Here is a 27,746-nt window from a genome sequence, read left to right as displayed (position 1 = left end):
TATCCTAACACTTACAACATTATTTTATAGTGCCTTGGTGTGTAGAATTTTATTATTTAAACACTGGTATGTAATCCAATGGGGAAAACATCTGCATGTACCATTTGGAAGGATATGTCGAGAAAGATTTCATATGTAGACTTTACATTTTGTATGAAGCTTCTACAAGAATGAGTTCTGTATGTGTCAACTTCTTTTTTGTACGATTTCCTTTCTGTCTATCTGTCAGGAGGACATCTCTAGAGTAAAATGTGCTATAGATTTGAACTTTTGCCTGGAACATTAGTGAAGCCGTTTTAGTTACGCGGTGTGGCATACTTCTACCTTGTAGTACTTTTTAAGAACAGGTAATACCAAATATAATTTTAAAACGCATACCGGTATTTAAAAACATTAATTAAATTACGGAACTAATATTTAGTACTTTTGAAATTGGTCGGTAATTCTCCATCTAAGTACTGTTACCACAGTTAAATAGTCGCACAAACTGTGTTTTAAACGATGGAAAAGTAACTTGTAGGGAGAATAAATTTAAAGATTACAAAAAGACATATGCTTATACACATACCTTAAGTATTTGATTAAAATGCCGTCAGTTGCTATAGAAGGTTCTTTTTTAATCAGGTGACGGCATTTACAACCTTGAACAAGTAATAATATTCCCAACAGTTCTGTGATGTTCAGAATAATTCATAGGAACCTAATAGATAAACATATGTTTCAAAATCTCCACATCCAATCCTTGACTTATGATCAGAATGTTCAAAACTTGTTTTGGGATTTGTAATAACTTTCCCTAGAGATATTCCAAAATTATACCTATCTTCCAGAAACGATGCCTTGGTGAGGGGGGGATAAACCTCTAACATATTAAATGGAATGACCTTTAGAGTGATACCTCATCATGAAAACCAATGTCAATCAATATTTCAGGAATAGATTAAAAATCCAAAATTATAACTCAATCTGATTTTGAATGGAGCCAATCTCAAGACATCCAATATTCACAATACGTCTTCAATTTCCAATAACTTACAAATGAAGTTCAAAGAATTCTTCATATCACTGGAAATTTGAATGTTCGTTTTTCGTCTACTCTAAGAGTATAGAGAATCTGGAAACAGATTTAGTTTTTGTCACAGAATTCAATATCCAACAAGACAAAATATAAGATTTCTATTCTGAAGTATCCTGTAAACCCAGATTTGGTAGAAACTACTATATGTGAAAATCTGTATAACCAGCGTTAACTGAAAGAGGGGGTAAAGTTAAGACAAATACTTAAGTCAATAGAGTTCCTCCTATACTTTCTTGTATCAACTAAAAAACAACAATACTACTGTTATTATATTATATAGGCTATTTAATAATATCTTGGCATTACATAATTTGTACTAATATGTGTAAAATTACAAATCTACTGAACGTTTACTAATATATTATGACGATGGTAAGGAGAGGGGAAATCACCAAACATTAATTCACCCTTTAAACTTATGTGGGTACATATTGGCTGCTTCTCTGGCGTACGTGATACAGGATGCTAAGATAAGTTCTATGCGTGATCCTGACACGAGGCTCCAGAACCACAGGCCGAAGGTCAAGGTCAAGGTCACTCCAAAGAAAGCCCGTGACTCACGGAGTATCGGGTGTAACGGCTAATCGGCCGTAAACTGACTTGCCGGTGCCCCCTCCCCCCACCCTCCCCCCACCCACCAATATCACCCACTTGGTAAGCGTCAACATGTCAACTTATTTTTATGACGCAACACTATTTCAATTTTATTGCGTTGAAGGTGAAATTTTGTTACTTTGGGGTTGTTTTTGTTTTACGGCGGACCTAAAAAACTACATTACTAGTAAGAATAGACTATTTAACTTGTAGTGAAAATTACACGTCATTATGGCGATCGGTTCTTGTTTTATGCCTCATAATAGTAACAAGTTTATGATAACCAAATCTGAACATCTTTTTATTGTGTAATAACAATTAGTAGAAAGGGACAGAGTTGACCGACATCGCTTCATTTTTTAAGAACCGATCGTCATAATGACATGTAATATACACAGTAAGTCAAATAAAGTCTTTTCTTTGTAATAATGTAGTTTTATACGTCCCCCGGGTAAGAAAAGCTCTTCCAAAAATAGTGGCCTCCAGATAATACGAAAGTATTATATTAACTGTAAATAGAAACAATATACAGAGTAACTTCTACAATATAACTTTATTTACATAGGACTTGTAATGAATTTACTAAAGTTTTTATATTACAACAGAGTACAAAATAAGTTTTGATTAAGGGACCAATTTCTACTGATAGATGATCGGTTTCAGTCCAATATTCAACAATCGATGATCATTAATCCTACTGCCAGTTTGATTCCTCATTTTGAACCGGGTTAGTATAGTTAGCGCCATATTGTCTAAATTCGAATTTGTACTTGTTTTAATATAAAATTTTGAGTATTTATTAACAGCCTTATTCAAATAAAGTTATTATTTTGTAGATTATAAATTTGGGGGGGGTGTCCTTTGACCCTCTCGATGGCAACGTCCATGGGCTCGGCTGTGGGAAAACGATCCTCATGCAGGTTTACGTACTAACTGTCTTTTTGTCGTAGAGTTATGGTACCTACATGTTGCATTTTAAAGATATAATTAATTATAACTATCCAAACGCTTTTAGTTTTTTTCAATATTCTTATGGGTTATTCAGAAAAAATATCAAACTTTATTGTTTGTATATTCTAAAAGTATACACATTACGAAAAAACTAAAATGTGTGTGCATGCGTATTCATTATATATTTCAAATTATACACCTCCCATAACGCTACGATCAAAAAGGGTGTAAAACTGCTTGAGGTTTAACATTGTTCTTATGGTGGAAACTCAAGGTCGTTTTACAGCCAGCTCTTGAGTGTAGGAATTCTTCTTACACTTAGAAACATATTCTGAGTTATTCCTAAAGAAGACTGATATAACACTTTGTAAAGCACGCAATAGTTAGTTCACGTAATTATTTACAACATAGCAGATATAAACATAGTTTATTCAAGTGAATAAATTATGACGAGGACATTCTAGGTGAGCTTTATTGTTTACAAAATCCTTGTAATCGTTCTCCCAGTTATGGTCTACATATTCAAAACATTTCGTATAATTTATATGAGGTTGATCTATCCCTTCGCTAGCTATGCAATACGAGATGATTGGTTTGAGTCTTCAAGCTCGAATTCTAGAAACGGCACTGTTTACCCATATATTTTACTGTAAATAAACATGATAGTGGTTGATTCTTTTTGTTTCGTAAAAGATGTTTACCTGATATATTATGTAACTGAGGAAGGGGAAAGCTTCTTAGCGAACTTGAGTTACGATACGCCCACAAACGTTGCATAAAGATTTCTTTTAGTGTATCAAAATGCAAGATTTAAATAACTCCATCTTGTCGGTAGCCTAAAAATCAATTAAGTTTCCCAACACACATAAACTTTAATATTTATTGTAGCCAATTAAAATCTTGAGATTTAGTTCTGCTGTAGGAAATCATTTACAGTACAATTGATGTTTAACCAAAACTGGCAGGACCAGTGATACATATCCGCTTTTAAGGTAACTAGAGGAGGCGGACCTGTACCGTGATTTACTGGGGCTCAACCAATCAGCGATCAGTGTGCCTTCTTTATCACAGGCCGTAATTTGTTTTTTATAACCTGATGTTGTTTTTGTTTTAAAGTTATTTTCCTTTTTGATTATTTCTCAGGTTTCCTTTCTAAATAAATTTAAACCTCATAGTATGGAATTATTGTAGATAAATTTATGTTGTCGGAATCTTTCTTATTTTGGGTTTTAGCTAAGTGTAGTGACTGATTTTTCACTACCTGTTTCTTCAATGTAGACCGATCTAAACTATTTTTTTTAAGAGAAGCTGATTCCATTTTTAGCCTTATAAAATGACAACCATGTCCACTTACATATATTGGAGCGGTTGCGATGAAATTTACAAAAAAATTCTAAGTAGTTCGCGATACACTTATACGGGGTGGCATTCATCCATGTTAGTTCTGTTTTCTCAGCTTAGCAGTTCAACATTGGAATTAGAGATACAACTGTTTTGCATAGAGATCTATGACTATACAACCACTATGAATTATGTAGAGACCTGTGTCGTATGACGGCACTTACCAATATATAACAACCTTCTCGCTTCTAGACTTCTACATTTGAGGAGACGGATTTGTACATTGCACTATAACGATGGCAAATACCCGAAACCCTATTATCCTTTCAAACCACGTCAATAACTAACTTTAAACAAAGTATCCTATAGTATCACATAGTAAGTAAATCTCGTACAGTGGAGTAGTGGGGCACTTTGATTCACGCAGACGGCAGGCTAAAAAGATAAGCAGCCACTACGGTATATCTATCAATTCTTGCTCTCCGACCTGTTGTCAGTCTCTAGTGAGATGTGGAATTTGGCGGGAGCCCAAAGACAACTGAAGAATAGTTGCTACCTTCACTCTGGAAGTCTATGAGGCCTTCTATTTACAATCTTATGATTTACGACCCAGCTGTGAGCAAGCCTCTCCCACTATTTTTGGAACAACGTTCTTTACTCTTCGTATTTTCTGTTATATATAATTGGCGGGACAACATTTGGGCTTGCTGTAGTTACAAATGTAAGTACCGGTAATTACAATACATTGCATTGTATATAACCCCTTGAATAACCGATAATCAGAGGAAAATAAGTTGTCTCGATTTTATTTTTTGTTTTTCCGGATGGTAATCGTTAAGTGTCTTATTGTTGATGTTTGAAAATGTAAAGTGAAGACATATTGAGTTCTACCTGAAATTATTGATCTTATGAGATAAAACTAACTAATTTTTTATAGTTTAATGTTAAATTGCATATGTTTTGTTATCAGCCTGTTTCTAATAATCTTGTTACGCATGAAACTTGTAGAAATATTGCAAATTCTAAAATGATATTATATATATATATATATATATATATATATATATATATATATATATATATATATATATATATATATATATCATTTAAGAATTTATATATATTATGAGATATATTTGAAGAATATATTTGATATTATGATATTAAATATATTAACGGATATGTTTTGTAGGTTCCATAGTTATTACTATATATATATATATATATATATATATATATATATATATATATATATATATATATATATATATATATATCGTTCGCAGTACCAATGAAATGTTTTTGTTTGGCTTTATCATAAATTAACATGGGAAGGCTCTAATCACGTATATGAAGTAGGAAATACATACGTATAGAAGTGCCAAAACAATGTTGGATGTGAGCAATAGATATTTTCAGTGTGAAACGTTTCTTTCATGACTAAGACTTTCCCCTCCCATTAAACTTTATAGACCCTGTAATGTGATCAGTATTATACTACTGGCATGCTGTATCTCTATCATTTTCAAAATGCAGTTCAAAATTACAAATATATATTTTTTACAAAAACATGTACCACAGGCATAATCATAACACAGTCATAGTTCCTGTATTGCTGGATAGAGCAAGTCAATTGTACAAAACTTTAACAATATAACATTACGTTAACGATGGATAAATATTACGATAAGAAGACAGAAACTGCTTTTCAATTCATAATGTATTTTGTACTTCGCGTCTCCATTCCACCATGAAAATGTACAACACCTTGATATTGCATAAACCGTCTAGTTGGTAAAAGTTGTGACCATTTCAATAGCTTTATAGCTTTACTAGAGTTCCAGTCATGGGCGTATATAAGGGGATCATGGGGTTCAGGGGGCTTCTACCACTTTTAAAGATATATATTAAAATTTCATTCAGTAATTTTTTTAAAGTTGGAACACATTTATAAGGTCTTAAAGCCAATAACTTCCTCTTTTTCGGGAAAAGACTCTTCTGTTTTAGTAGGGTATTTTAAAGATTCTAAACTGTCCAGTGTGCCAGGCCCCTTCGAAATATTTCTTATATACGTCACTGGTACCAATAACCGAGCATTGGTCCGTGCATTGGTAGCTTCAGGAGTGTCAATTTATGACCGGTCTGACGTCGGACTTTGGATCTAAGTCAGAGATAGCGCAGGATGAAATTCTGTCTGTGTTTAACTTCTCCTGGTAAATAAGACATCTCCACTTTACAGTAGCAGTTTTTATCAGTACCACCAACCTTGTACTGTATCGACTCTCCTTATTATGTTTGATAAGATCCTCGCACAGGCCAGAAGAGGAGGGGTAGAATGAAGCTTAAAAGGGACCGGTCTCTCCTTTTATTATAAAAAAGTTCTTTAAAAAATTTTCATTTTGTTCCAAAATTATGGCATTTTGAAACTTAGGTCTGTGACTTTGTAACAGCGAATCAGAGTTATTTTGGTTAGTATCATACATATAACTTTTACCGGATTTAAATCTGCATTCGTACAGTTCCTGTTTATATATACGAATCAAATCATCAGTAAGAAATTTCTGGGTCAAAAATTTCGATACCAGCCAAGTGTTATACACATCTGCCTCTGTCGAAACAACACAAATTTTAATTGTTGTTCTTAAGGTAAATGTTATTTCATTACAGTACCATCGAATTCTGTGAGTTGAGTCTTTCCCACCAGTTTACGATAGCAGATCAACAGGTCACTGATCTGGTAGTGGCAGATCTGTCGTGGTGTCCGTCTTTCTCTATACACAACTTTCAAAAAGTTATTTTAGAGGGTTGGAATTTGGTATTAGTCTCCAACTCCACAAGGAGACACCAAATGGCTCTCAATGGTACCAATATGAAACACCAGTGTGGCCCTCTAAAGGCACTACCAAGAAAACATCACCACCTAGACAGCACCAAACACGAGACACTGCACTGCCGATCTCCTGAAGGCAGTCTCGGAGTCAGCAAAGAAGTCCACGAGTCCTGCAACACTATTGCCCTCTCCCTGTAGCCACCGGATGGGACTGTGAAGCACTTTAGTTTGTGCCAGATTGGCCAGTCGCAAACAAGTGTTGAGACCGGGTTCCAGACGGCACCTTGAAGTTGAAGAAACGGAGAAGGGCCGAGCAGTCAATTTTGCCGTTCAGAATCCTGTTAAGTAGTGTCAGTTTGGAGAGCTTACGTCTAGAAGAGGGGGTAGGAGCTTGTAGTAATGTTCAATCTCAGCAATGGGGTCGTCCAAATAGTTAAATCCCATAGACCGCCTTAATACTCTAATGAACCTCCTCTGCACCGAGTGGAGTCTGTCGAGCTATCCGATCTGGTAAGGAGTCCAAATTACAGAAGCGAATTCCAGGTTCTGGCGAACTAAAATCTTGTACAAAACCACCAGGACTCGCGAGCCAAATCAGGTACCTTACTCCAACGTTTCACAAATATCGTTTATGAATAAGCATAAAAGGAACAGTCCCAAAGGGAAGCCATATGGAACTCCATAAGTGGCAGTGAATGGAGAAGTTCCGCAGCGAATCTAACTGTCAAAGACCTGCCCTCAAGGTAGCTCCTAAGCCAATTCCACAAAAATCCAAATATACCATACCCCTTCAGTTTGGCCAAGAGATGGATGTGGCTCAACTTTTCAAAGGCCTTGGTAAAATCGATAAAAATAGTGTCAAATTGGCTCCATCTATTAAAAGATTCTAAGACATGGAACACCATCACATCGGTGGCCATGGGCCTACCCCCCCCCCCCCGAAATCCGTGCTGTTCCTCCGCAATCACTTGATCAAACATAGGTTTGACACGCACCAGTACCAGACTTACGGAAACTTTACCCACTGCAGACAGTATGAATATGGGTCTATAGTTCTTAACGAATGACTTGACCCCTGACTTAAACATGGGCACAGAATTACCCTTCTTGAGTAAGGATGGAAATACTCCCCTCTGCTAAGACTCACTAAACAAGTTCGTCAGACATTGTGCCAGCTCGTTACAGCAATAATTTAATACATCAGGTGTTATATCGTCAGGCTCACATCCCCTTGTGACATCCAGGGATAGCAGCTTCTTTCTAACAGCTTCAGATGAACAGTAGGATGTTCCAGAATAATATTAGTGTTGAAGTTGTAAATGGGATCAGGGACATCTGCCGGAGCGTAACGCCACACATCACTGCTGGGTCTGTAGCTTCCTTGACATCGGACCTAATAACTTTGAGATTCGCTGATTCCTTCTTTAGATCGTTGATGAAGGACCAGAAAACCTGGTTATTCTTGGGAATAGCACTATCCAGATGTGCCATGTAGTTAGCTCCGCATGAATTTGCCTCTCTCTTGCAGTATTCCCGAACGCAGCTGAACTGTATGTAATCATAGTGATTCAAAGTCTATTTGTATCTTCTGTGCAGAGTTTTTTTTTTTTTTTTTTCAAAATGACCAACTGATTGAGACTTGGGTTGAACCACCAAGGAAAACTAGAGAATTTAAGACTCTTCAAGGGAGAGTTGCGACGCGTGATGCCACATAACTCCGAAAATAAGTGATCAAATTTAGAATCTGTCTTCCAGAACAGAATCCTTGTTTAGGGTACCATTAGCCAGAACAAGTCTAACACCGTCGAGGATGCATCTTTTTAGGTTTGTAATTAGATAGTAGGGCATATGGGGAGGAACATTTTACGGAGGTTCTGGATGAATATCTCTCTGGGTAGCAAAGAATCTGTAGAAGATGATACAGTGTGTTCATTAAGAGCATTACTGAAAATGAGGTCTAATTGCACATGTCTGCTGTTCAATGTAGGGCTGATCTGATAAAGGTCCAGTATTGAAGAAATCCCAGTATTTTGAAAAACGGAATAAGTAACCACGAAAATCGATAAGACGTTGACAGTTTATAAATATCTAAATTTAACTTATTACCTAGATTATTAAAACAAATTTCAAATAAGTTAAATAGAATAATAGTGTTAAGAGTTTAATAGAATTTCAAATTATAGTCAATATCAAGGGGAACTGTAAGTTATTCGTGTATTAAACATTGATATATGATCACATTAAAGTCAAACAAAATACGGTCTGAAACAATAACGTAAACAATAGAACCGAAACTTGAATTATGGAAGATTTTACAGGAAAGAACATTTGGACTTTCCTATGAGGCCGGATTTCATACCCTACTTTTGAAATTGGATTCACAATGTGCGCAAATTCATCTACCATTTTTGAGCCAAACTAATTTCTATTACTTTACAAAACCATGTAAGTTGAAATAAATCTTCTCTTAAATGTTCATTCGAGTTCAAGATTTATTTATTTATTTACATACGGTATACACCATTTCACATTTGTTATAGGTATTGTGAAAATACAAGAGGCTTGATATAAACAACTTACATAAATAGTTTACATGCATACATGCTAAAGCAAACAGAAGCAAAAAAATAAGCAAAACAAGTGCCAAATAACATCAACATCGTGAATAAAAAGAAAAATTACAACAGCAATATAGTTCATAAACAAGTGCAACATGAAGGTGGAACCGTAAAAAAGACTTAATTAAAGTACCGGTAGCGTATAAAATATAGAGTTACTTATATACTACTGAGACATACATATGCATATGAACAAATACAATACGAAAGAAAAAATAAAGATTAGCGTAGCCTATGTTCATTGATATATATAAAAAAGATTATAATGATTATAAATAGATTATAATGATTAAAACAATGGTAAGTGGTAAACTTTTATTTAATACTGTATTATTGTTACAGATTGAATGAGGTTTTCAATACGTAAGGCTGTGATTAGCTTTCATTCAAAAGTGGGGCGTGGCAAAGCAAAATGTTTGTTGATGATCTTGAATGAGCAATGTTTTTGTGATGTGATTGTATTCTTTTATTTAAGGCCCTCGGAAAAGTTAATTTAGTTTGAATTACTATTTTTTCATTTGAATTTTAGTTGTTTCAAATTTTTACTGACAAAAATAGGTAAGCTCTAATATAAATAAGACTTTTCAAGTAACCTATTCATAAGTAATAAGCAACATATTATGTAAATTCAACAAAATTGTGTTAACCTTCTATTTTTTCGTTATTATAGGTACTTACGAAATTGAGTAGACTTAGATATGTATATTTTAAGTATTGCATACACATTTGATCAGTTTGTGTTTCCATTTGGATATTTTGTTGTGTTTAATAAAACAATTATAATGCTTAGCTTAGTGTTTGTAACATAACCTCAAAAAGTTGATTTTAATCATAATAATTATAATAAGACTACTTTGATTGCTGAAAATGTTTTCTTATTTCTTTCGAAGGTAGCTATAAGATAAAAGGCCGGAGCGGCAAATCACGAATTTAACGTTATCAACGTATTCTGCTCACCCTCCTGAACAAAAAATATATATATAGTATTAGGGGGTGCAAATGACAAATAACATGATTTTAGGGGGTATATTCATAAGTAGTCAAGTTTCTAATGTTTTAATGTTCAGTTTGTGTGTTGTGTCTGGATAATCTGTTTACTTGAATATTATCTGCGGCCGGGACTGATAGCCTGATAATGTATCTGATATCTGAGTTCTCCGGGGCATGAGTCAGTGCTTCCCAAGATATCGTTTTCAGTAGTTGAATCAACCATCCACTAGTTCGACCAACCCTAGTGAATTGTGTGTGTCGGAGTGTTTAGTAGGGCACGTAAAGAGTTTACATTTTAACCGAAACGAAATTATTTCCTTTTTAATTGAACATGGAATTTTTAATAATGAGTGTATTTGTTCGTCGTGCGGTCGCGTGTTGTTTTTAAACCGGGAGACTTTGTTGTTTCGTTGCGATAGGAAAATTAGAAAAAGTACGTTAGTAAAAAAAAGTTTTAAATGTTGCAATTTTAAAAATTCTACTTTGTTGTTGCTGCTGCTCAGCTATATCTGCCAACACACTAATGTAAGTGTGTAAGTGTATGTGTAGTAAGTGTTCTCTGTTAATATCCATCTATATATTTATGTTAGGGTTTTTCATGATTTATTAACTTTTTTCACATTACATAACTGCCTTTGCATTACATTTCAATTTATATTTCTGATCAGCCCCTCTAGAATTTGATATTTTACTGATATGTACTATCTCGCGGGATGTTTTTCTTTCATTGGCATCAGCGCGGGGCAGGTGCTGCGAAGCCCGTGCTGATGGCCGGAGGCACTCGTCTCATTTCGATAACAAGTAATTAATTTGTAGCTCGAAATGAAGAAAAACATTGTTAATTTGGATCAAAATATTGCTCATTTCAGTATTATTTTTCATTTACGTTTGCAAAGATGGCAGCGCATCCGATGACGTCATCACGAGGTTGAATTATGGTCACAAAAGGTCACGTGACGCTCGACGTGGATGTAGAACATGGAAATATTACTCCGCGCGTGAATAGGTGTTTAATTTTTTATGTTCTAGAACTTCATTATTTCTCATTTCCACCCCATCAAACCTATACTTCTTTTTGTTCTATAGGACGATTCCAATAAGTTAATAACGCAAAACTCGTATTTTTCCATTCCGGCCGTTAATATGATAATTACCCTTTCGAATTTAGTTGTATAATGTGGGCTGCAGTATGATAAACGGCCACCATGACAATTGAATCATTGAATAGCCCATTTCTGATTAAATCTAAAGTACCGGAAAAAGCTTAAGTAGGGTAGGGTACGATAAGCGGATCTGGTTTTTTGATCAAAATTGGCAAACGATATTACTTAATCATGACCATTGATATAAACAATCGATACTGATTAATTATTTTTAACGATTAATTAAATAATCTATATCAATAGCTGCAAACACTCTCAAATAATACTCTTAATGTAATATTTCAATTTTATATAAGTAACATTTCATTATTAAAAATGACAGTCAATTTTAGAAAACTACGTGACATTGCTTTGGAAGATGATAAGACATGTTTTTCATGACTTCAACATGTTGGACTCGTGCGGAAAACCCAATTATGTGAAATTTGTGGGAAAGAAACAACTGTAACTGTGAGAGGAGCAAATATGATCGTCTTCAGTTTTTCTAATAAATTTAGGTTATAATAATTTGTTTGATCAGTGTGAATATTAGATTCATATTTAAATTTAAAACATGTGATTGTTAAATTGAGAACTATAGATGCTTTATATCGATTGATAGTCTAGGATTTGAGATGAGAATATTAGGTATCGATGATTACATTCTTCGATATAAAAAAACCGGGTCCGCTTGTCGTACCCTACCCCTTAAGAATAATAAGTGGCCACCAACAAAATTGGATGATGATTTGTAAATGATATGGAAACATCAATATTCATCACCATGGGAAGGATGGAAAGTGAAATGTCAGACCAAATAACTACTTAGTAGGTATTTCAAAGAACAATATGGTTGCGACTAGTTTTCAATCTTAAAAATGAATGTATAAATGCTAATATAATTTACAAATCAAAATATAATATATAATTACAACAAAAGGATAATATTTACTTATCTTATTTATTTTTAAAGATAAACATGACTGCTTTTGAAACAAAGAAGACAAGCACGTCACTGTTCTTGTCGCCATTATTCAATAACAAAACACATGATTTTAATGTTAAATTTATTTCCAAACATGATTTACTGTGAATAAATTTTGAGAGATGATGTCGAATTGAATTAAGTTTTAGCCTTTAAAAATGTTAATATAGAGACACTATAGTTTATATGTAAAGAAATGAATTTGTTTTTTAAGTTGTATAAAATGTCTAAATATTTCTAGTTAAAGTACTTTTGAGCCACGTATTACTAACTATTACTTCACAGGGTAGACATGTTTGATAGTATTAAAAAAAAAATGCTCGAATGGATAAACCCCAATAATAATAATTTCTTGTTAATACATATATTCTGCAAGACGATCAGCAATGCAATCACTTCTGAGACTAGTTTGTAAATATTTTTGTTTATATAAATATTTTCAGCCAATATTTCCATATTCATTGCCATTGTTCTTGTCACTAGCCTTCTCCCACATAAACGAATTACCAACAGCTGGTAATGATGTCACTAGTCTAAATAAAGAAAGATGGCAATGCTTCATTATGAATATCTAAAGGTCAAATGTCGTATTCGATAGTACCAATATTTAAAATCGATAATCATCATCCGATTATGTTTGTTGTTGCTTAATATACTGTAGCCCTGGAAAATCCAAAATAACATACTGACTTGTATTATAGGTACTGCATATTATGGTATAGCCTAGTTTAGCTATGTTTTATATCTAAAACGTAATAATTTAAAGATGAGTTTTAAAAGCAACTTGTAAAATTTACTTATTATTTTATAGATGCGAATCTGATAGCTTCTGACACATTGTAGTTGCGGTCATTATTTAAAATACCACACAAATGATTTTACATTTTTGGAATTAATTGTAAACAATATTGTTATAATACATAAAAAACAACTAGTATTAAATTTGATTTTAAATAAATATAATAAGAATGGTTTTGTATTCAATAGTTTAGCTATTTTTATTCAATAATTCGGTTTACTGATTCGATTGTCGTAGTGGCCGCTCATTATACTGCAGCCATAATGCGTTGTTAAAACAAGTTTAAGTTTATAAGAGTATAAGTAGGTTTATATTAGGTTATCATAAATATGTTAGTAGTAGTACCAAAGTTATAGATAACCTTTATGAGTGCTCACGTGATCTGAGCTTAAATTTAAGTACTATCTCGGACTTAAACATTTTTTATCTATAATACCTAAGTACGTATAGTCGGTACTTATGCACTATACGGACCCCACCTGATTTTTAGAAATCGGGTAGAGTAAGGTTATGTTAAATTACTATCGTAATTTAACCTAGGTCAGGGGACTAGATAGTGGTCATGCAGAGCGGGTGCGTGAGCCTCTGTCACAGCCTGACAGACGCCTGATAAGCCGCTGGCACATACCGCGCAGCGACAGTACAGTAATTTCATTGCTGTTGCTATGCTGATTTGGGAGCTGCCATCTACAGAAGCCGTGGGTTTTTTCCAATCACGAGGTCTGATGCTCGTGACGAAGGAGGACATGCTATAAAGTTGTATTTCAGTGTACAATAGCCTGTTTGGAAATTCAATGTCAGACCGTGCAAGAAGAAAGAGGGTTTTGTGTCGGTACGTGGTTTGAACACAGTAGGTTACCTTTTATAACAACATTGCGTTAAGTGGCCGATAGTTGTGAATGTCTATTCACACAACAGTGGACTGGAACAATTACATGAGAGAGGTGTGTGTTGAATCTGTTATAAAAAAGAATGTTGGGGAAATTTGTGGTACCAATAAAATCGTTAAAACAGACGAGAGCTTGTTTACCAGACATAAGAACATTGTTAATCGTGTTCTGTCTGAACAATGGGTGTTTGGCGGACTCTGCAGGGAAACTAATGCTAGATTTTTGGTTAAGGTGCCAAACCGTTGTGCAGCTAGACTTATGGCTGCTATTCTGGAGCATATTGAACCAGATAGTACAATTATGTCCGACTGCTGGAAAAGATACAAAATCGGTGAACTGGAAAGTGCTGGATTTGAACATTCTGGGATGACGCCAATACACAGTAACCATTTTCTCTCTCTGTTCATTGTTGTGAATACATTCATACTCATGGTACACATGTTATTTTCCTCCTAACTGTGCTCTATCCGTAAAATTTAGGTGGGGTCCGTATAGTGCTTAAGTACTGTATAGTCTAATAACAAATAGTAGGTAGGGACGGAGTGGCCTTCATCTCGCCGACATCACTTCCTTTCTTGAGACAGAAAACAAGAACCGACTGTCACTGACATGTAATTTCCAAATTAAGTCAAATAAAGTATGTTATTTCTTATAATGTAGTATTTTTAGTGTGCAGGTAAGAAAAATTTTTTTAAATAGTGACTTTCGGATAATACCAAAGTATCCAAAACAACCGTGAGTTCACTAATATTTTAGTTTTATGAAACAAAAGATAGCACAGTAGCTGACGGCCACAATATAGATTACATAACGCACAGCGAATTAGTTGAACAATGATATGTTGCTGTGAGCGAGAAAAGTTGTTCCACTTTAATGCCTTATAACTTTTTTATTTTCACTGAACCCTCCCACGGGCTGACTATTCACCTGTAGTGCTACATGGTTTTTTATTTTAATTTTGCAAGCATATAATATTCAGTACATAAAAAGTATGAAAGTGTAATATGTTATATACTACAGCACAAGCATTGCATTAAATTCACTCAAATAAACGTCCAAAATATATCAAGTAAAGACAGATTTATTACATACATAAAAATCTACGATTTGTACTTTAGTATGCACCTCAAACCGCTTCTTACTTAGCTGTTTCTTTTCTAGCTGCATGTGTAATTTGCTGATATAGAAATTTTCCAGCTGCTACATCCTTGTTGGCCTTAAACTCTAAAACAATTTGTATTTTTCAGCCAATAGTTTACGATGGTAGCTCTCAAAACATGTTGGTCTCCATGCATATGGAATCCGGATGTCAAGTCAGGCAGCCGATGTGTGGCTGTCTATTCAATTGTAAGTACAAAACAAGACTCCAGTTAACCATGTAGGCTACTTGACTGATATAACCGAACGTATACACATATATTACTTTATAGAAGCAGCATTAGCCATATCTGCTTTTAATCATATTAGGCCTTTGGATTTTCTGAATATATTTGTTGTGCTGTATTAGAGAGCATTAACATGTCATGACTACCCATATGTTATATAATTTGTTATTTGAGCTTTGAAATATATATATATATATATATATATATATATTTATACATTATTGAAATATAAATACATCGTCTGGGAGCTGTTAAACCATAATACAATACAGAAGGCCTACTGGGTTAAACAGTGAAGGCTGTATGACACCTATTGACTATTATTTTTCTCTTCTTTATTTTTGTATAGGCTGCCATACACGTACTGGCAAGCCGGACAGTTCTGCCTGAACACGGAGCGGCTGGCCTGTCCATTTGGACTGTTCAGGCGGCCGGTGATCTAACGAAAATTTATTCGGCCATCCGGCCGGCCTGAAGAATATTCAGGTGAGCCGGCACGTGTATGGGAATTTCCGGCCACCTAACTGCGAGCCAGCATAGTTTACAAAGTTCTTGTGGGTTGTTCAGACAACATATCGCAAGAAAAAAGTAAATCAGTCTCTCGAGGAATTTATTAGTGTTTATGAAAGTAAATGGAAGTGATCACGATAAGACGAAGAGAGCGGCTTACGTACGGATTGTTGAAGTGTGAAAACAGGTAGATTCCAACACTTTATAATTATTTATTTTAAATTAACAATTTGAGGAGCAGCTACAGAAAAGAACTCAAGAAGGTGAGGGATTATTCGAGATCCGGTTCTTCTCGAGACGAGATATATGTACCAAGACTCGTGTTCAATCTTCTACAGTTTGTGGATGACCAGGAAATTTGGGTGATAAGGGAACTACTGAAAATAACAATGTAAATATACATAACACTTACTTTATTTTATTTAAATGGAAAAATAACTGATTTATTGTAAAAGTCATATGCCTATTAGGTATTGTTCTCCCTCATGTTTTTTTTTGTCATTTACTGTTACCATATAAGACTACCAATAAAGCAAAAATGGCATTCGCATCTTCATCACTGGAGGACATTTCAATTATATAACACACATTGCAAGTAATTCAATACACATAAAAATACGGCTTGCCGGTCTGGATTCAACTGAATGTGTATGGTGTGATCAGTCCAACAATCCGCCGGTCTCCGGCCTATTAGGTCTCCGGTCTCCGGCGGACTGTTCAGGCAGGACTGTCCGGCTTGCCAGTAGGTGTATGGTGGCCTTATGCATTAATACCTCCCTCACCTGACGAAAGAGGATAGATTCCAATCCTCAAAACATTGTCTTATACCTTTTATAACCTATAATGATGGCAAATGTCTGAAATTCTGTTATCTTATTAACTAGTATTGTAAAAACATCTGTATTTAGCTCATATAGTTTAATCTAGCTTCATGTTATTAACTTTAAAACAAGGCTTTTAGGGTTGTACAGGAACACCTTCAGAAATTCTATGTAAATATAGAATTATACTCCCTATAGAGATAATTATTTTTAGATTAGCCTAAAAATGTATTAGATTTAAAATGTGACCTTTGGATTTGGCAATAAACAGATTATACAGTCGAACCTCATGAAGTTAATTTGTCTCTTTCAGATCTCTACCACGGGTATTTACAATAAAACGTGAGTCATGTCACAAAGGGTCATGTCACAAATAAGAAACCAAAAGCTCACAAAATTTATTTAAATATGTAGATAATGTAGAAATGAATATTTATTTTGGATAGCTGGTTTTTGAGAGTTTTTTAAGTTATTCATGACCCTTTTATATTAACTTGGCCCTTTTATATGAGTATCGTCCAGAAAGTAAGTTGCTTTTATAAATAAAAAACTACACATAATTGTTTATTAGGTACATTTTAAAGAACAACTTTAAAACATTTTTCAACATCATTAACAGTTATATATTTAAGTACTTTATCATATCTGTGTACAAGCTTTTTAATACCTATTGAATAACATTATGTCCCCTGTACACATAACTAACCATGACGGTTTCATGGCATTGACGACAACGAGGTGGGTTTCCACTCCATCATTTGGTTTTTTTTGTTAGAAAGTGACATAAGAAACCTATGTTTTCATTACTATGTGGTTAAGAAATTTGTCACCTTCTTCATGGTATCAAATAAGAAACTTTATAACTGGTTCCATTCTCATTGTTTTGAGTTTATCATTTAAGAGTTTAGGACCCGTCAGACACAACATTTACGATATCCCAGTTATCTGTGGAAGTTTTTTGAAAGATTTGTGATTATGAACCTTTGATAACCTGAATGATTTATTGTACACGGTTCTTGGTAATCAGGGATGGGTTACCTTTTAGTTCATCAACCATCATCACCATCATCCTGGAACCCACGAAAATTCCAGCATTTTGTTTGCCAATGACCTTAAGGATGGTTGCAGAATCCTTCTTGGTCACAGGACCATCAACCCTGAGGAAGTCCTAGATAGATCTTACCCAGAGACCACACCTACCCCCTAAGAGCCACCGACCCTCAGCCCCGGAGCCAATCCCTAGTCATAGTTGGAGACAAGAGCTCTCCAAGGATAGCACCTCTTGAACTACAGACACACCCTCTGCTGAGAAAAGCTCGTCAAGGATGCACTCCCGCAGCTCTTGAGGCATCCTTCTGAGAAGCGCCTTCCAAGAAAGTTCTTGGGACCAAAACAACTTTGTGTCCCTGCAATTCCACCTGGTGCTGACTCCCTCTGTTTTCTCCATTTTTTTTCTTTCGTTGGCTAATTTCTTGCCCTTTTGCCCCTCCATTCATTATGCAAAAAACAGGTGCCATCAGTCTTCTTTTGCTCCATCATCCTCTGCTTGTGCAATGAATGGGAGCTTGAGGTTGTAGTTCAGTTCACATGCTTCAGAGCCTGTGTCCATTCAACCTCTGCATCTACACTACCAACTGCTAAGTCATCCTCGATGGTAGTTGGGCATGATGAACAGGCAAAGACATCCAAAGCCAGATTGCCGGATGCAACTACCTGCTGAAAATGTTGCAGATCAAGATCTGTTGGGATTTTGTTTATTATTTTATTTTCAGACTCCATGAAAGGTCCCACGAGTACCGAAGAAACAACAGGTCTTGTGGATGTAAGTCTAGTCAGAGCCCTGCATGACCAGGTAAGGCTATATACACTTTGGGGGGTGCCCAACCCCAAGAGTTCCGTTCATGACGCACAACCCCTGCGCATCCCTGATGCACGGGTCGTTTCACACCGTGTGATTGGATTCCCGAGTTTATACAGAATCGTGTGTGGTACAATTAAGGACTCCCCAGTCTCGACTGGTCATGCCCGATCTGACACCATTACTGCGCGACGCTGAGAGCTACTCCCTCATAGGGAGTGCCTATATCCTGGGATCCTGTCGAAAGTAGGGCCACCTCTTGCTGGACGCTTGAATAGCATTTATCCGAGCCCAACCATTGGTTGGATTTGGACCCCTCATTGGTCTTGAGTGGCACCTGATTGTCAACCCTGGGGTGGCACTTCATCAGTTTATTGAGGATCACTAGAACTAACTAAGATCACCCCATCCCCTAGATCCTGAATATTTGTTTACTTTTAAAATAAACCAATATAAAACTTTGTTGTGACAATCTTTGATAAACTGAGATTTTGCTAGTAATATGACTGAGTATCTTTGTGTTGTTAATATTAGTTTTATTGCTTCTGTCCAACATGCAGTTGTAATTTTGTTTATTTATAAATGCATTTATTGCATAAAATTTGAAAAATGTGCAGAACTAATAGTTATTATCAATTTATATGTTTCTCTTCTTTTTCATTTTTAGGCTGCCAGTATTATTCTAATCACATTCACAGCTTATATGATGAGTGGAGGGGATTCCACCCAGATCTACCACCCTCTCTTTGAGACTGATGTCCGTGGATGTAAGTCGAATTATTTCAAGTACAAAAAATATTAACCCCTTGAGTGCCACAGTTCAAAAATTTGTTCACATTTTTTAAGTTTTAGCTAAAAAAACATGTAGTTACTAAATTTTTATTCCTTATTAAAAATTATTTTGTGTTATGGAGTCATCTGTCTACATTACAAGGGAACATTTTTTATGTGTTGGGTATCGATGAAGGTTTTAGTTACAGTATAAGCCCATAAAATAAAGACACTGTTCTGTAATACATTAAATACAAAGTCTCCTTCTACAGGATACCCGTCACTTTCAAAAGTATATAGGGTGTCCCGTAACGGAAGACGCTGGCACTGTAAGAGTTAGTTTTTAAACATTTAATATTTTGTCACACCACAAAAAAAAGGTAAAAAATTTAATGTCATTACTCCTAAAATGACAGGATGTACAAATATTCAATGTATTTGCAGGTTGTATTTTCTCAAAAAATCATTACTGTCGACTGGAAAGTTCAGTGAGATCTCAACAAAACCATAAACACTGCACCTGGTGCAGTGAGAGGATGTCTGGTGTGAGTCACAGATATGTGTATTTTCCACAATCTTCATAACCAATCTCAATAAAGCATAATAATAGATTGTCATCCATAAACGAAACATCACCGTCCATGTAAGAAATATTGTCCATTTAAGTGGCCCAGTGACACTATTTGTAAAGTTTATTATATATTAAGATGGCCTGTAACTATGATTACATGTCGTTATTTTTAAAACGAAAACCTCTATAAATTAATAATCTTAACACTAAACACAAGTGCAGCATTTAAGGCCATTAGTAGTGCTTGTTAAAAAACACTCATTACTCAGGGATGCTACAGGTCAGGGAAATCAGGGAAGTCAGGGAAAAAAAAAACAGGACTGGAAATCAGGGAATCCGGTCTCAAGTCAGGGAAAAGTCAGGGAATTTCGACGTTGGTCAGGGAAAAATATAAAATCCCTTTACACAAATAAACTTACTCTGTAATTTCTATGTGCTACTAATTACTTATGGTGCAGTGTTCTAAAGTATTTTACTTCTGTGTTGTAAAAGATCATTTAAGTCAATCTTTTTGTACGTATTAAACTGTGTTCACTTTATTTTTTGCTTTTTTATATTTGCCACCCTCAATACCGCTTTTTTCCATCCATTAATAGCAAAAAACCCTGGGGATTGCGTCGAAAAAAGTCAGGGAAAAATGAAAAATTTGGTTTGGAAATCAGGGAAAAGTCAGGGAATTTCATTATTGGACTCCTGTAGCAACCCTGTTACTGTTGCTTTAATTTTGGTAGAACATTTATTCAAAGATTTCTAACGTTCTTGCATTTTTGTTTAAATCCCCTATACATAAGTAAATGTTACTAAGATATATAATTTATATATATATCATTGATATTAATGGTTTTGCCCATCTCTACGTTGCTATAATATTTAGACGCTAGTTTTTCATTGATGTGAACTGTGACTGTATTCATAATGACTGTTGTTACACAACATGTGTATAAATGATTCAACCAGAGAATTACATTTCAATACTCTCAACCTTGCGTTGGAGTTCCATGGGAACAACATGGTTAGACATGTGTCCAAACATGAACACCCAGCTCTAAAGTATTAAATTGTAATAAAAACTTTTACTTGTATAATAGTATAATAGTGGATCTGATGATTTTGTAGCGATGCAGGGGTATGGCTGGACCTTCATAATTTACTTGCTTATGCTCATTGGTGCCTCAATCATGATGGTGTACGGGATAGACAAAACTCTCAGAGGCTTCATGCTGCCGTGGCTCATCCTTGTCATGATCCTGATCTTCCTCCAATTTCTCTTCAGCATCTGGCTACTCTATGGATACTACATTTATGTAAGATACATTTTCATTGTCTGTGTTGAATAGTTAAAATGGGTGCATCATCGCAACAGTTTTTTCTAAGCGTTCTCTTAAATTTTAAAATAATACATTTTAACCCTCTCCTGGTCAAATTACTGGAATGTGCTGATGCTATCGGGCTGAATCGATCCAGCTGCTCTGTCATAGGAACACTTTTGCATATTTAATAGTTAGCAACTCTATAAGAGGCATTGAGGCAAACTAGATCCAAACAAAAACTCATTCGTACAAGAAATGTTTGTATTGTCATATAAAAATAACAGTTTTTATGTTTTGTACGTATAAACTGTGAAAACGACATTAAAATATGATTTCATTAAAGCAGTAGTTGCATAAAGTTAAAAATAGTTCTAATAATTCTGTAAGATAGCAGCATAAATCGGAGGAATTGTAATGAAAAATGACTAAATCATTGGCATTGAAGAGATTAATAAAACGTTTCTTACATTACTCCTAGATAGCGTCCTTGGAATAGAAACGTCCAATGAATTAAGATAACAATACTGTTATTTCCATTAGCAGTTCCAAAAATAGCCAGCGCAAAGCAGAGAGCAATGATAAAGCAGTTGGTGGTGATTGGATTATAGCGGGAGGCTCCCTTTTGCGATGATCATCTGGGCCAGGATTAAACGATAAATATTTTAACTGTTGAAAACAGTTATGTACAATTTATGTAAATAATATGCATTTTTTACACATTAAAATTTTTTAAAATTTTTGTTCCAGTTGGAAATTGTGCCGCCAGCACTGCTCAATTGGCTGTGGATGGGGTATAACGTGAGTATTTTGTTCAGTCTGGTTTAATTATATATTTTTATTAATTCTAAGTTTAGCATATTCTTATTCTCTTATTTTCATAACACCAGTGCAATTTTTGGCTAATTTTTTTGTTAGTTCCAGATAATTGATCTCCATAAACCATTTAGTTTCATAAGATTTAAAAAATATCAAATGTAATAACCATTAAGATGTGTATCTTAATCGTAATAGTCTTGAAAATATGGTACGTTGAAAATCACTTTTTAATTTCAAAGGCTATATATGATCTCTATTATTTCATTATTGACTGAATTTACATTTGTATAGAGAATTTTACTAAATTCGAATATTTAATAGTACAAGAAATACTATTACTATATATACTATACTAATACTATAGACTTGTCTTGTATTTTTCATCCACTTCCTGAAGTTAGGTAATAAACTAGCAGTTTCCCGCGGCTTCGCACGCAATTTCCCGTTGAAAACCGTACACTATATTCACTTATTCTTTTTCTATCACATTCTAAACATTGCTGAGATAATTGACAGTTGTTCCTTCGTGAGCCTCTTGGGCGCATTATGAAGGTATGTATCATATTCCTGCCTCTATCTTTCGTGGTTTTTGCTAGGTGTTGATAAGTTATTCAGAACAGTTACTGTATACGGATGAATCTCGGTAAACTAATTAGGTTATAAAGAATCACATTCGGTCTGTTAAAATTAATTTTCTGTCCAAGATATTTCCAGTATTATTTTAGGAGTGTGCCTTCAAGAAAATGTATCAAAGAAACCAAGTTTCGATCATAAAGTGTCTTCTTTCGGCTCTTTTCATTTACCTTCAATGTAACCAAATTCGATTACCTTATGTGCAAACATTCACGGATTTGTATAATGAGGTTGTTTTCATAATAGCGTTTAATAGTATTTTCTTTGAATTAAATAGTTTATTGATCATTGATGCAATCTGAATTTAAAAACACTACTGATCAAGCACTTTACAATAAAAATGTTTTAAATTTTAAATGTAAACAAATGTTTCTGCCTCTTTGATGAACTTCAGCTGAAAGTATTATCAGCTGTTAAGTATCAGTTCGCTTTGTATTACGTGTCGTAGCGCAGTCTGTCGGATCCAATATAAAACACACCAACATCAACAACAATTTATAATTAAAAAATTAATGAAATAAACTATTAAAATTGGACCAAATACCTCTCTAAAAGTATGCCTATGTTACTTCCAGGAACGTGTAGAATCACTGTACAAAATTTCACGATGTTTTGTGCATTGGTTCCAGAGTTATAACAGAACATACAAACAAACATTCGCATTTATATATATAGATATAAATAAATCATTTTATAACTTCTTTTTTGTTAACTACAATGTACATTCCAACTCCTACAAACCCTCTAAGAAATGAGAATATTTTACATGAAATAATAAATTTCATACCAGGAGAATTCATTATTGGCTGGTTTATATCTTCCCGTTGAACATTAAAACGTGTTACTTAAATCTGGAAAACCCTATTTATGTCCAGGGGTGGCACATCACTAACTGCAATTGTCGAGATATTGGGTTGCAAGGGTAGATCGATAGGTTTACTACGGAAGATGACTATTGGAGTTGGTGATGCCACCTCTGCCTGCTTTGACTGGAGAGGATTTATACAGACCATGTCTCCCCTTCTTCCAAGGAGACGTGACTCAGATATAGTGCCCACAATCATCACCCCTATGAATCTTGACAGGATGTGCCCCTACCCCCTACCTTGTCACTCCAAAGGTTTTTTTAGGACTAAGTACAATGAGGGATTTCTCAAAAAGATACAATTCCAATCAACGTTGACTCAAAAAAAAATTTTTTCTGAGGAAAAGGACTTTGTGTCCTTGCGCTTAGTCCTAAAAAGACCTTTGCGCCTCCCTTACTTAAATTTGTGTCCTCAAAGTCCGAGGCTTTTGCAGAAGCCCATCAAATGTGAGGGCTCCTGTTCTCTGATATCCTTGGGGCTGAGGAGATTTGCTCCCAGGAATTTTTTCTGAATTTCTAAAATAGGAGGACAATCTAACCAAATATGCTCTGCTGATTCCTCCTCTTCTATATTCGTCAGTCTGGCTAAAAAACTACTAGCTCCGCAGGGATTCGAACCCGGATCCCTCACTTCCCGGTTGAGCGGCGCTACTACTACACCAAAGAGCCTTTACTTTTCATGATTCAATTATTTTGTATTTGGCCATTTTTCTGACAACCAAACTGACATATAGGAAGACCAAATACCTGTAACAATACCTTTACTTGTATTCATTGAATTTGTATAAGTGGCAATAGCCTAATTTAATTTCATTAAATATTTAATCACTCTGCCGGGACTTGAACCCAGATATATCACTTGCTGGGTGAGTGCGCTATATATATAAATGTACAGGGTGTTTCAGACCACCCAGCGATTTCCTGTGGTTGAACTGTTCCACATAGAGCGATGCAATAAACTGTAATCAATCTCATAAGGTGAATGTCGCAAAATTATTTTTGTTACATTACAGGGGTGCACGAATCTCACAGGTTCGAATCTCGAAAATTTCAAATAGTAAGATAGGTGATATGGCACATCATTTTAACAAAACAATCTGAACAAACATTTTGAAAATATCTGAAGTCTTGTCCAAATAGCAGAAATTTTTTAAGTTTTTTTATTTTTTCTGTGATATGTTTGTACTTCAATTTGCGAGTGTAAATTTTTTATGCTGGAAAAGGCACAAGATAACCTTTGAACGGTAAGTCGTTTTTCCATTTTTGCAAGTTTTCTTGTAGCACCAAAGATTTTCAAATTTGAAAATCTGCCACTCTGTGCCCAATAAATTTTAAATAAGAACATAGCCAGTAACAAGCTACAGTTTCCAATGACTTAATCAAATTATTGCATTCATAAAAAAAACTTTTATTATTGTAATATAAGTATCAGCAGTTTTAAGTTTTGTACAAAGACAAACACTATAATGGATTTCGTGTAAATACCATTCCCTCTATCCCAATTATAGGGCTTCTGAGCTTGCAATAGTGTAGTGATTTTTTATCAATTGCATTTTCATAGTACATTATCATATTTATACAAATTGTTCTCCCTGTACCGTTATAGATCTAAGTGTATATGTTGTGTAAAAATCTCTTTGTTTGCTTGTGAATTGTTATTTACTTATAATACAGTGTCAAGTGCCTTATCTTTGTCTTTAATAGTTTTGCAAAGGATAAAAGTTAATAAACTTTGATCTGTCCAGATATACTGCTGGATGTGTGTATACTCTCAGTATCAGATAATCTACGAGATGCAATCACCAAACATTGAGCTCCTCTATCCGTAGAGTCGTAGACAATCGCACAATCACCTGTCATACTCAGGGCCAACACTGGCTTGACTGCCTCGTCCACCATGTATCTATTATTGAGTTAGATCTGTTAAGTCTTGATACAATCTCATTATAGGCTTAGTTAGTACATTTTGTTAAGATTTATTGTTAGTGACAAAGTTTGTATGAAACTATTATTATACAATTACATTTTGTACAATAATACTGTAATTCTGTAAGGTAGCAGCACAAGTTGGAGGAATTGTAATGAGAAATGACTAAATCATTGCCAGTTAAGAGATCAATAAAACGTTTCTCTTGACTGGTATGCACACATTACATACTGTTAATAATGGGCTGGTTCAGATATAGATATCTTAGTCGATGTATCATTTGAAAGTAGGCTATACCCATTGAAATTGGTCTGTTATTTGTTCTTTGTAATATGAGAAAGTGTTAAACGACAATTTGTGATACTAAAAACAGTTTAAAAAAATCATAACTCGAATGTCTAGTTGTAAGTATCCTCATTAACATTAATCATATCAACGCTTTCTTGTTTACTTGAGAACACATGTTCACTCTTTAACTAATTTTATGTAGTAGTGTAAAGAAAAGAGAAACCATGCAATATTGCAATTTTGTTTCAGTAATGAAACTTTTGCAATAAGAACCAATCAAACTCCTGTAATTTTGTTATAATTTATTGAAACGATGCCTTAGGATTATGATATTGCTATGAAATATTTTCTCTAAGTAAATCTGACAAAATTATAAATTCCACTATTTTTAAATATTGTTTGTCAGTTTATTTACTATCACCTTTGCTTGTTTACTCTATATTATTTGTTAGCTTGTCATACTACATCACTTTGTGGTATTAAGATGATAATTGTAATATTTTATCAGTATTAGCATTAATTTGTTTTTATGAATGTTTTATTGAAGATGAAAGAGTAATTTTTTTATTGTAAATTGTTTGTTATACTTAAATAGTATAATATTATGTATGTTTTATTTTTAGCCAGGATATGTAATATCACTGCAAAGAAAATAATATGATTCCGTCCATTTCTTGTTCAAACATAAGACTAGATTAATTATAAGCCTTGAACAATTTTATATTAACGGAGATCTCTAAATGTTTTACTACTTGACTTTTTCACTTTTATTCCATCAATTTTATTATATTATATTTGGTACTGTTCATAATTATAGTAGCTTTTGTATTAAACTTTTAGTTGTTAAGTGTTAATATTTATTAAAGATATCAAGTAAAAAAGTGTTTTTAAACCTTTTTTAGTGAGTACTATTCCTGTACTAATACTGAACCATAGCAACATCTGTTCTGAGTTAGCAATTGTCATCAATCTTGATAAATGGTGTTATTAGTATTGATACAATCAAGAGAAGGATTTTATGCTACTAAAGGATCTAAGATCCTAGCTAAATAAAATACAGAGTTTGTGTATAAAGTAATGAGACTGGTTCTCTTGACAAGAATTGATTGATCTGATTGGTTAAGTATTTAAAATGTTCACCTTGATTTGCGATAAATCTGTGGCATTGTAATTCTCACACTGCAAAGGCTGTCTGGAAGTCAGCCTGCTGTAATCTCTTTCAGACACTGTCACAGCACTTTAGTGTGATGGTGGTAACGTCTTTAAAACAGTCATCTTTCAGGTTTCTCTTAAGTTATAGGAATAAGAGAAAGTCTGCTAAGATCACCTGGGGCAAGGTTACAACCTCTATTTGGGCCAGGATGGTGGTCAAATCAAAGGAGAAGTGTGCTGAAGCATTGTTGTGAAGCTTCCAGCAATTGTCAAACATTTACATCCTTTTGTTCACTCATTTGGTTTGTTGTAGGTGTGATGTTAATTTCGAACATTCAAATTTTCATAAAGAATTTTGTAAAACATTGTCTTGCAAATGCTGAGGTCTTTGGCAATTACTATTACATCCAACAATCATGTTGAGTTAGGAGATTATTACTTTGGCCATGTTTGTATCTAAACCACTTATTGAGGGCATCCAGATAGCTCCTTATCTTCATCTGTCTCCCGTCTGTTCCTGAAATCACTGAACCTCCAGAAAACCTGAATCACTGATGTATTGGTAATGGTTTTTCCCGGATAAAAGGAAAATTTTAACCTGTGCAGTACTGCTCCAATGAA

The 27,746-nt window shown here is 34.5% G+C and overlaps 1 protein-coding gene across 1 annotated transcript; it reads left to right on the top strand.

Annotated features, from left to right (window-relative positions):
- The first annotated feature begins 9,810 nt into the window (after positions 1-9,810).
- Positions 9,811-26,857, top strand: LOC124359988. The gene is made up of 6 exons (XM_046813204.1): positions 9,811-9,970; positions 15,466-15,565; positions 19,460-19,559; positions 21,251-21,438; positions 22,192-22,242; positions 25,504-26,857. The coding sequence occupies exons 2-6, from the start codon at positions 15,479-15,481 to the stop codon at positions 25,585-25,587; spliced, it is 510 nt and encodes a 169-aa protein (XP_046669160.1). The 5' UTR covers positions 9,811-9,970; positions 15,466-15,478; the 3' UTR covers positions 25,588-26,857.
- The last annotated feature ends 889 nt before the right edge of the window (positions 26,858-27,746 follow it).

This window comes from Homalodisca vitripennis, chromosome 4 (genome assembly GCF_021130785.1).
Source record: "Homalodisca vitripennis isolate AUS2020 chromosome 4, UT_GWSS_2.1, whole genome shotgun sequence".
In the NCBI taxonomy this organism is placed as follows: Eukaryota; Metazoa; Arthropoda; class Insecta; order Hemiptera; family Cicadellidae; genus Homalodisca; species Homalodisca vitripennis.
This window is presented reverse-complemented; position numbering and strand designations above follow the sequence as displayed.